Source organism: Nannizzia gypsea, genomic scaffold (genome assembly GCF_000150975.2).
Source record: "Nannizzia gypsea CBS 118893 supercont1.5 genomic scaffold, whole genome shotgun sequence".
Lineage (NCBI taxonomy): Eukaryota > Fungi > Ascomycota > Eurotiomycetes > Onygenales > Arthrodermataceae > Nannizzia > Nannizzia gypsea.
This window is the reverse complement of record NW_003345197.1, coordinates 276,995-287,189: the sequence shown is the minus strand read 5'-3', so window position 1 is coordinate 287,189 and position 10,195 is coordinate 276,995. Positions and strand designations below refer to the sequence as shown.

The 10,195-nt window shown below is 51.8% G+C and overlaps 4 protein-coding genes across 4 annotated transcripts; 2 read left to right on the top strand and 2 right to left on the bottom strand.

Moving 5' to 3' along the window:
* Window positions 1-538: 538 nt before the first annotated feature.
* Window positions 539-1,008, bottom strand: MGYG_05955 (guanine nucleotide-binding protein subunit gamma; the record flags this gene model as incomplete). The annotated part of the gene is made up of 3 exons (XM_003171361.1): window positions 539-601; window positions 690-747; window positions 854-1,008. 3 exons carry the CDS (start codon window positions 1,006-1,008, stop codon window positions 539-541), a joined length of 276 nt encoding a protein of 91 aa, XP_003171409.1.
* Window positions 1,009-2,970: 1,962 nt separating this feature from the next.
* On the top strand, window positions 2,971-6,437 carry MGYG_05954 (hypothetical protein; the record flags this gene model as incomplete). Its single annotated transcript, XM_003171360.1, has 4 exons — window positions 2,971-3,012; window positions 3,097-3,321; window positions 3,388-5,765; window positions 5,834-6,437. 4 exons carry the CDS (start codon window positions 2,971-2,973, stop codon window positions 6,435-6,437), a joined length of 3,249 nt encoding a protein of 1,082 aa, XP_003171408.1.
* An 864-nt stretch (window positions 6,438-7,301) lies between these two features.
* On the bottom strand, window positions 7,302-8,767 carry MGYG_05953 (hypothetical protein; the record flags this gene model as incomplete). The annotated part of the gene is made up of 2 exons (XM_003171359.1): window positions 7,302-7,902; window positions 7,965-8,767. 2 exons carry the CDS (start codon window positions 8,765-8,767, stop codon window positions 7,302-7,304), a joined length of 1,404 nt encoding a protein of 467 aa, XP_003171407.1.
* Window positions 8,768-9,333: 566 nt separating this feature from the next.
* MGYG_05952 (hypothetical protein) lies at window positions 9,334-10,152 on the top strand (the record flags this gene model as incomplete). Its single annotated transcript, XM_003171358.1, has 3 exons — window positions 9,334-9,502; window positions 9,684-9,915; window positions 9,981-10,152. 3 exons carry the CDS (start codon window positions 9,334-9,336, stop codon window positions 10,150-10,152), a joined length of 573 nt encoding a protein of 190 aa, XP_003171406.1.
* Between the last annotated feature and the right edge of the window lie 43 nt (window positions 10,153-10,195).

Genomic DNA, 10,195 nt, shown 5'->3' with positions numbered 1-10,195 from the left:
GTTCATAGTTTATGTTTTAGACCATGACCAGGGATAGGGGAAAAAAAGGAAGGAAAAAAACCGGAAAACAAAGAAGGGAAGGTAGAAAACGGATATAAGGGAGATTCGTGATGGTTTGTTTGGATCGTATAGTGTGGTGATGGCGGATGGCGGACGGGCGGGAGGTAAGGTAGCGTAGGAGGCAGAATTAGATATTATCGAGTGAGCAAGCATTGGATGGACGGGACGGAGAACGAAGAGCAGATCTGGCCATGATGAGAGGGGGATGGATTAAAAGCCAAAGCCGAAGCGGCAGGGCGGAAATGTTCAAATATAAAGGGGTATCGCTGGTGATTTTTCGCTGTGTTGAGTGTTCGTGGTGGTGGTGATGGTTGTAGTCGACGGTCAAGTGTAAGTCAAAAGTGCCGAGTAGATGATGCTCTTCTTCATGTCCTTTTCCTTTCCTTTAATTTTGGTCCTGTTGGTATTTTTTTCCTTTTGTTTGTGTTGTTTAATATGTCGTACTCTCTTTTTTTCTTCTTGTCAACATGCTCATCCATCACATCAGTATACAGCATCCCCCAGACTGCTGTGGCGCATAAGGGTCATCACGTTTGTCGACCTAGTTGAGTAGAAAAGCAAGGGTTAGACATGTCCTTGTCAATGCCAATGTTGAAGAAGAATATAATAGAAAAAGGGGGCCGGCCTACCTGTCCCCATACAGAGGGCACCATAAAGTCCTTTGTGTTGTTGCAGTAGTTTATAAGCCTAGAAGATCCATGAGAATTAGCCAAACAAGACCCCCATCGAGCATCACCAAAACTAGAATAATGATAATAATAGTAATAGTAATAATAGGCAGGATAAGACGCACGAAATGGAGGCTTCGGCAACTTTTATACGCGGCCGGTCGAGATCTTCCTTGAGCCGTATGTTGACCTCGGCGAGGCGACGCAGCTTGAGCTCTGCCAGATTCTGTCGTGTCCGTCGTCCATCGCCCCCTGAGCGCAGTTCATAAGCTGGCGGCATTGTGCTGTGAGGGTTCGAGAGAGCTGGCGGCCGTCCACTCCTCTGGACGGGAGACAAGGGAGGGAGAGAGGGAGAGAATGTGTATATGCTATGTGCGATGCGCAGTCCCCTGAGCGGTTTGAAATGGGCGGGCTCTGGGCGGGTAAGAAACGACGCTGTGTGGTCCCCCTTCGCGACGGCCGGGGGAGGCAGGGAGTCGGTTAGAGAAGAGGGTCGGTCGGTCGGTCAGGCGAGACGTAGTGACGGCAGCAGCCTCTGTGACTCGGCTTGGACGAGAGGTCAACGCAGCGTGAAGGGCGGGAGGAACTAGAAGGCGAAGGAGGAAGACGAAGCGAGAGGAAGAAAGAGGAAGAAGAGGAAGAGGAAGAGGAAGAGAAAGCGAAAAGGAAAGAAAGAGGAAAAAGACCGTCACGGTACTGTAACTTTGGTCACGCCTGGTAAGGGGGAAGGGGAAGGGGGCGGGTAAATTACACATATATTACACTAGCTTAGTAAGCAGTTGCTTCTTTTCCCTTTTGGGGACGACATAAGAAGACGACGAGATGAGATATAGACGAGATATAGACATGGAAGATACGGCATGACAGGAGAGAGAGGGAGGTAGAAGAGAGAGAGAGAGAGAGAAGAGAGGAAGGGATAGAAGAGAAGTGCAGTGGCAGTGGCAGTGGTGAGCTGGAGATGCTTACCCGTCACAGCGTTTGTCTCTCACTGCTTTTTCTCGTCCCTTTCCCCAACGGCGCGATCGACGAAGGCGCAAACCGCACTTACTTACATACACGACCGCAAGGGGGACGGATTCGTTCTAGGGGTTCTAGGGGCCCAGCCTGGAGGTTTCGAAGACAGACTCGACCCTTTCTCAGTGGCGGACAACTGCAGCGTATGGGGTCCGGAGTACGAGAGAGCAAAGATGTCCTCAGGCAGCTGCGGAAGAGCCTAAGAGGCCCTTAATTAACCCCATGCAAGGAACTGCTGGCACTGGCGCTGCTCGAGCTTGATTGTTGTACGGGAGTTACTTACTCTGGTACATCCACGCTGGCCGTCGTTCCGTTTGACGGCCACCCCGTAACCGGCGCTGGCTTGCCCACTGTCTCCTCCCTCGCTTGTGTCTTGTGTCTGCATGTGGTGGTGGTGGTTGTGGGCCAGGGGAGAGCTGCTGCTGCTATAGATAGCTCATCTCGCATCTCCCAGCTCGCCCCCATCCGTATATCGAGCGCCCCCATTCTTGTCTCTTGCCCTTTCTGCTTACCTGCCGCTCCAACTACTACTACTAATAGTTACTACTAATACTCCGTAGTTACGACTGCTGCTGCTGACATCTGACTGCGACAACGACCATGACCGAGGCCGGCGACTGCTCTGCACCACGGCTGCTGGCCCCAAGACCGTCGCTAGCTGGCAGTAGATCTCTTGTCCCGCAGCAGCTCACTCTTCCACCACGTCTGCGATCGTAGTACAGAGTACTCCGTCTCTCCCCGTCTTCTCAATTAGCCAGTTCATCTATTCATCTACCAGTAATCATCATTATCATCATCAATATCATTATCATTATCATCGTCGTCTCTTCAGGTTCTCTACCACGTGACTCGCTTACAATGTCTTCTGCTTACCTAATATCTCCATGCCCAAAAGAGAAGAAAAAGAGGAAAAACTCGCCTCCACCTTTTTCGCTCTTCACACAAAAGACACCAACAACGCACCAAAAAGGCCGCCCAAAGCCAGCCATCACGACGACCATCAACGAGGAGGCTCGCCCGGACTCTACACCGCCGCCCTCGCCAGTTCGTGCTCCCGGAGGACTTTTCGTCGTCGTCCCTGGCCTCGCAGAGCGATAACCTTATCGAAGTGAAAAAAGTTGTTCGAGGGAGGGAGAAAAAAATTACAGTGGATATATATACAACGACCACGCCGAACCATACATCCCACCTTCAACACATCCCGATACCATAGGGAAGACCGCCCAGCATGGCGCCTCTCCCACACGTCCGGCCGGAGAATATCCTCAGGGTACGCTTGCTCTGATTTGAAGACTACATCTCGAACGCTTTTTGGCAGTGTATCTATGGGGGTTCTAACTGCTCTTTTTTATAGCGCGCTGAGGAACTTATTGCCGTCGACCAACATGCGTCTGCTTTGACCGTTCTACACGAGCATGTCACCTCGAAACGGTCCAGAAACAGCCCGATTGCCTCTCTGGAGCCAGTCATGGTGCTGTTCGTCGAGCTCTGCGTCGATTTGAGAAAGGGAAAGTCTGCCAAAGATGGCCTGTACCAGTACAAGAACATTGCCCAGAACACCAACGTTGGAACCATCGAGGTATATCTCCCTATATTCCTCCCCTTCCTTTTCTTAGGATATACATCTTTATACTAACCGGCATAGATGGTATTGAAAAAATTCATCGAGTTGGCGGAGAAGAAAGTCACAGAGGCCCAGGCAAAGGCAGATGAGATCCAGCAGTCTCTCGAATCAAACGCCGGAGCTACTTCAAATATCGAGGACCTAGATGCCATTGAGACTCCAGAGACCATCCTTCTTGCTACCGTCTCCGGAGAACAGTCCAAGGACCGCACAGACCGCGCGGTCGTCACGCCCTGGCTCAAGTTCCTCTGGGAGACATACCGCACCGTGCTCGAGATTCTCAAGAACAATGCCCGTCTCGAGGTCATGTACCAGACCACCGCCCTGCAAGCTTTCCAGTTCTGCCTCAAGTACACCCGCAAGACCGAATTCAGACGTCTTTGCGAGCTGCTCAGGAACCATGTCCAGAATGCTGCCAAGTATTCATCCCAGATGCATGCCATCAACCTCAGCGATCCCGACACCCTGCAACGCCATCTAGATACCCGCTTCCAGCAGCTGAACGTTGCCGTCGAGCTTGAGCTATGGCAGGAAGGTTTCCGCAGTGTCGAGGATATCCATACTCTCCTCAACCTAAGCAAGCGGCCCGCAAAGAACGTCATGATGGCCAACTACTACGAGAAACTTGCACGTATCTTCCTAGTCAGCGATAACTACCTCTTCCACGCTGCTGCTTGGAACAGATACTATACCCTCCTCCGCCAGTCTGCCATTGCCGTTGCCTCTGGCCAGGTCTCTAAGAAGGACAACCCATCCGTCTCCGAAGCAGACATGACCAAAACCGCATCCTTTGTCCTTCTCTCTGCTCTCTCCATCCCCGTCATCAGCACTTCTCGCTCTCGTGGTGCTCTCGTAGATGTTGATGAAGCCCGCAAGAACAAGAACACTCGCCTGACCAACTTGCTCGGCATGGCTTCCCCTCCCACCCGTGCTGCTTTGTTCAAAGACGCTCTTAACAAGGGCCTCTTGACTCGTGCTCGTCCAGAGATCCGGGACCTCTACAACATCCTCGAAGTCGACTTCCACCCCCTCTCTATTTGCAAGAAGATTGCTCCTATCCTGGAACAGATCGGTGCTGACGCCGAGATGGAGAAATATGTCCTACCATTGCAACAGGTCATCCTTACCCGTCTGTTCCAGCAGCTGTCCCAGGTTTACGAGTCTGTAGAGCTCAAGTTCGTTCACGAGCTTGCTCACTTCCCTGCTCCCTTCCAAGTAACTCCTTCCATGGTCGAGAAGTTCATCATGAACGGCTGCAAGAAGGGTGATTTGGCTATCCGAGTTGACCATGTTTCTGGTGTCCTCACCTTTGACTCGGATATCTTCTCTTCCGCTAAAGCTGTGCATGCCGGTAGTGCTGCCGGATCGGCTGAGAGCGACGTCGGCGCCGTTCAGAGGCTCCAGAGCACCCCAGCCGAGATTGCCAGGTCCCAGCTCACTCGTCTCGCAAAGACCTTGCATGTCACCTGCATGTATGTTGATCCCACTTACAACGAAGCTCGCATTGAGGCCCAGCGTCAAGCACAGGCCCGCGCCAAAGCTGGTGCTGCAAAGGAACACGAGCAGATCCTTGCTCGCCGTGTGATCATCGACAAGAAGAAGGAGGCCGCTTCCGATGCTCTCCAGAAGAAGCAGCAGGAGGAAGAAACTCAGAAGCGTATCCGCACACAGCAGCTACAGGAGGCTGAGAAGCAGCGTCTTCTTGACGAGCACCGTGAGAGAGAGCGCAAGCGTATGAAGGATGAGCAGGACCGTATCCGCCAGGCTGAGCTGAAGAAGCAGCTCGAGGAACTCAAGACCGGTATCAAGGGTATTGATGTTAGCGAAATTGACCTCGAGGAGCTTGACTCCAACCGTCTCCGAGCAATGAAACTTGCCCAGCTTGAGAAGGAGAAGAACGAACTCAATGAGAAGATCCGAGTAACTGCCAAACGCTTTGATCATCTTGAGCGTGCTTACCGCCGTGAGGAACTCAAGCATCTGCCCGAGGACTATGAGAGACAGAAGAAGAATGATCTCGAAGTCTACGAGAAACAAAAGGCAGAGACCCTTGCTGCCGCTGAGCTCAAGCACAAGGAAGACGTAGCTCTCAAGCACCGTCTTAGCCGCCTTGTACCTCAATTCAACAAGTTCAAGCACAGCGTCACCGAGAAGCGACATGAAGAGTTCGAGCGTCGTCGCAAGGCAGCTGAGCGTGAGTTCGAGGCTAAGAAGAAACAACGTGTCAAGGAAGTCCAAGAGCGTGTTAAGAGAGAGAGAATGGAGCGTGAAGCCGAGGAACGAAGGAAGCGTGAAGAAGCTGAGCGTGCAGAGAGAGAAGAACAGGAGAGAGCAGCCAGAGATGAGGAGAGGAGGAAGAAGTTGGCCGAGGAGAAGGCTGCTAGAGAAGAGCAGAGAAAGTCAGTTGTTCCCCTTATTTTTATATCTTCTGGTATATTACCTAACATCCCTGCTAACCTATGCATAGACTCCTGGATGAGCAAGCTGCCAAACAGAGACAGCGTGAGGAGGAAGTTGAGAAGCGTCTTGCAGCTAAAAAAGCCGGCATGCCAGATCCTCGCCTGGCTCGCGCTCCCCCAACAGCTGCCGCCGAGCCTTCGCGAACTGACTCTACTGAACGCACCGCTCCTCGGCTCAACCTCACATCGCGCGCTGGCGCTGGTGCCTCCTGGAGAGAGCGAGAGGCTGCCAAAAAGGCTGCTCCCAGCGGCGAACCACCCGCTGCTGATGAGTCGTCCGCACCACCTCCACGAACCCTTCCTGGCCGTGAACCCCGTGAGCTTCCATCTCGCGAACGTGAACCTCCAGCCCGCGACCTGGGTGCCCGGGATGCCCTCCGCAAACCATCAGGTTCCTCCGGAGCCTACGTCCCTGTCCACCTCCGTGGCCGCAACAGCCCAGCAAATGGCTCTGCTCCTCCCTTCTCAGCCAGACGAGAGGTATCTTCTTCCGACGCCCGACCCCCAGTTGCCAGGAGTCCCGCTCCCCCCGCCGACAGCGAAGGCAAGCCAGAGGCCAAGCTGCCCCCTCCAAGCTCCGGTGCCTGGAGACCCCGACCCAGACCCCAGTAATAGACGTGTATCATTTTTATTTGTTTCGTCTTGTTCTGGCATGTTGATGATCATGATCATGATAACGGTGGTTGGTGTTGATGTTGATGTTGATGGCTCATGGGACAGAAACGGAGGCTACGATTTCTCGGTTCTTCTCATCTCATCTGCATTTCTTTCCTTTCCTCTCTTCCTCCCTCTCTCTTACCTCCTTCACTCTCGCTTTTCTTCGTCTCGATTCAGTCATCGACCACCTTCAGATGTTATTTTACGTCCAACAAAAAGCCTCTGGTTCTGGTTACTTCGTCCCCCTTTCTCTCTCTCTCTTATTAATGTCTGTGGCATGCATGTCAATTTTATTGGATTTAATTTCGCCTGCTCCCCCTTTCCTCTCCCCAGCCCAAACCAAAGAATTGATTCCCTTTTGCCATCTTCTTTTCCTCTTTCCTTCCTGTTCGTCTTCTCGCTCTTCTGTTGCATTGCTTCTCCACCATTCTACGAATCTGATTATTCTCTTGGAGAGATATATGAGTGATGGGAAGCGGACAAACACATAGCTGGATTATTCTAACGGTAAAAATTGCAATGGGAAAAAAATTTATAAAAATGATTTAGTGTCGTGAATAATTAGTAGATCAAGTAAACGGTATGTAGTGCATATCAAAGTCAATCCTACGCTGGATATCACACTTGAATATTTATCTCTCTCTATCGAATATGAAACTATACAAAAGAGAAATAGGTAGTGGTGGTAAAAACAAAGGGGAAAGATTATAAAACAAATAGGGGGAATAAAGGGCATTCCAGCATCAATCAAACAACAACATCACGTACAATGACGGATGGATAGATAGATAGAATAAATCTATAGCAAAAACCCACCAACTATGTAACAACCACTTCCGTACCAAACAATCTGTCTCTCCACTCTCCGCAAACAGCCTCGAAGCCGCTGACGACATCACCACATACCCTACCCGCTTCCCGCTCTCTAAGCCGCTTGTCCCACTCTCCTTGCTCAATCCAGGCCGTCCCTTCTTCACGCGCTTCTTCATCCCGTCGGATCTCAGACACAAGCTCACGTACTGACTTGAGCCGCCTAGACGCCGCGGATGTCAATTGGCGGGATTCGTGCAGCGTATCACTGAGCGTGCGGAGGGTATGTGTGAGGTCGGATGTTTGAGTAAGGAGAGCCTGTAGGGAGAGAAGTGGGTTTGTAGCAGCATTGTTTGAGACTGAGCTTGTGGTAGAACATTGGGAAGGAGAGAATTCGTGTGATATGGCGGTAGATGTCGGGGCTGATGGGTTGGATTGCACGGGGAAAGGGAGGTTTGGTAGGACGTCTTCTATCAGGGGGATGAGTCCATCTATGGCGTCGGCGGAGAGGACGGGGAAGTGTGAGAATAGGAGAGGGTGGGTGAGCGTTTGTAGAGAGCGGGTTTGGTGTGTTAGATGGGAGGTTAGAGAAGCGTGTGCGGTAATGAGCCTATGGAACGTTAGCAAAATGACTATACCATGACTTATACGTTGTCGTGTCAAGAAACTGACCTGGAGGCACCGCTTTCAACCTCACTCTGCCCGCCTAGATCTCTCAGGCCATGGATAACACGCAGCATGACTTCGTTGCTCTGATGTTCGGCTTCACTGTTTCCAAACCGCGCAAGCTGCTCGATTCCAGCCATCCGCGCCTCTAGAGCAGGTGATATATCTGCACACTCTTCGATATCTGAGTCTGGTCCGTACTCCGAACCATCGTAAAGAGACGACTCGTACCTGCGGTGTCGTTGTGCATTGTTCATCATCGACTTCGGTCGCGGTTTCGACACGCGCAGGCCTCCTTCGCATTCAGACTCCGAACCGTCCTGCCTCCTTGAGCCCTTGGATCCCATTCCAATGCCCAGATCATGTATCGACTCAATAAATTCTCCATTCACTGCGTTGTGATGGCCGTTCCGCATGCCGTTCGCCGGAGAACCAATATCGTCGTCTTCATATTCATCGCCATCTTCCCCTTCTTCCTGTAGACCGGCCATATCGTCGACATCATCGCCCCAGGCGTCTGCAAGCTCATCAGCCAGGCTACCAAGTCCCCCATCCAGGATGGGACTGGCCTCGCCATTCCGGCAGTCGATATCATTGGTGAAATCGGCAGAGTACCGAGACGTCCTGTCGATAGACATGCGGTGCCGTTGTCGCGGAGTCACTGGAGATTGTGGAAGAGAGCCTCTCGCTATCTGCGGCGAGTATATGCCGTTCGAATTCGTCGTGAATGTGCCTGGAGACGTCGGGGACAGGTCGATGCTCGGTGGTTGTCTGCGGTGCTGTCTCGGGGAAATGGGAGAGGAAGGCATGTTGGCTATGCTTCCCATGCCGAAGAAGATAAGTATATATATATTCTGCTCCTTTCTTCGGGATATCAATCAAGATGGCATGTCCCGGCGACTTCGAAGACTCTATTCACCTGTTCCTGGCCCTGTCAGTGTTTTTTCTTGCTCTGTGTAAATAAAAAAGTACTTAGCCCCTGTTTACGCTTGAAAGAAGCAAAGCGGCTGGAAAGCTACCGGGAGTAAAAATAATTAAATAAGTACCTTCGTCTGCCCGATAGCAGGATGGCGGCCTTTATATCTCACTCTGACAGCTGCTTGTCGTACCGTTGGCCCTGGCACAGGCGGGTGTTGCTATGCAGATTGTAAATAACTTAGTTTAGATTATTTCGTCGTCTGGGATGTTTCTGAATATCTTGATAACCGCCGTTCAAAAAGAAAAACTAGTACCACTACAACACAGCAGCCACGAAGTACAAACAAAAACCTCCCAGGAGCAGTCGATATTTATAAGGACACACGACGCGCCTTAAGGCCCGCCGTCCTCTTCTTCGCTGGCCTGCTTCGTGGCCGCCGGCTGATTCGACTTCACCATGGCCACGATCCGGCGCATGACGCCCGTCGACCTGCTCAACCTGAACCTGACCAACCTCGACCCCTTGACCGAGAACTACGACGTGCACTTCTACCTCAACTATCTCATGAAATGGCCGTCTCTCTTCAACGTCGTCGAGGACCGGGACGGCCAGATAGTCGGCTATAGTACGTCTCCTTCGACCTGACCGCTCCTCCGCCACCTTTTGTGCGCCAAACGTTCGCTACGGGCTATTAAGTTGCTGGCAGCGGCCCAACACTTGCTCACAAACAAATAGAAAAAGAAAGACGGATACCCTTGGTATAGACGTGGCATGGCTGGCTGACTTACACCGTCTGTGATATATAGTAATGGGCAAGCTTGAGGCGCAACCACAGGCCATGCGTCACTCGGAGCACTACACCCCCTGGCATGGCCATATCACGGTGCTCACAGTTGCGCCGGCCTGGAGACGGATGGGCCACGCACGACGGCTGACAGAGAGCCTGGAGCGGGCGTCAGATATGAACAATGCATGGTTCGTTGACTTATATGTGCGGGCGGGGAATAAGGTCGCGGTTGATATGTACAAGGGCATGGGGTAGGTGCTTGATTGATAGCTTTGCTGGTAGCGTTGTTGTTATGCTAACTTTGAGTGTGCCCTAGGTATTCTGTGTTTAGGCGAGTGGTGAATTACTACAGTGATGATCCTACGGGGCTCTCAGAAGAGGGTGAAGATGCATTCGATATGCGAAAGCCGCTGAGTCGCGATGTGCATCTGAAGCACTCTCGTCAGGACGGGGAAAACTTCCTTGTAAATCCTGAAGACGTTACCTGATAAAAGGTCGCTTCTGGGGTAGGTGAGTTCAAACATGTTAAAT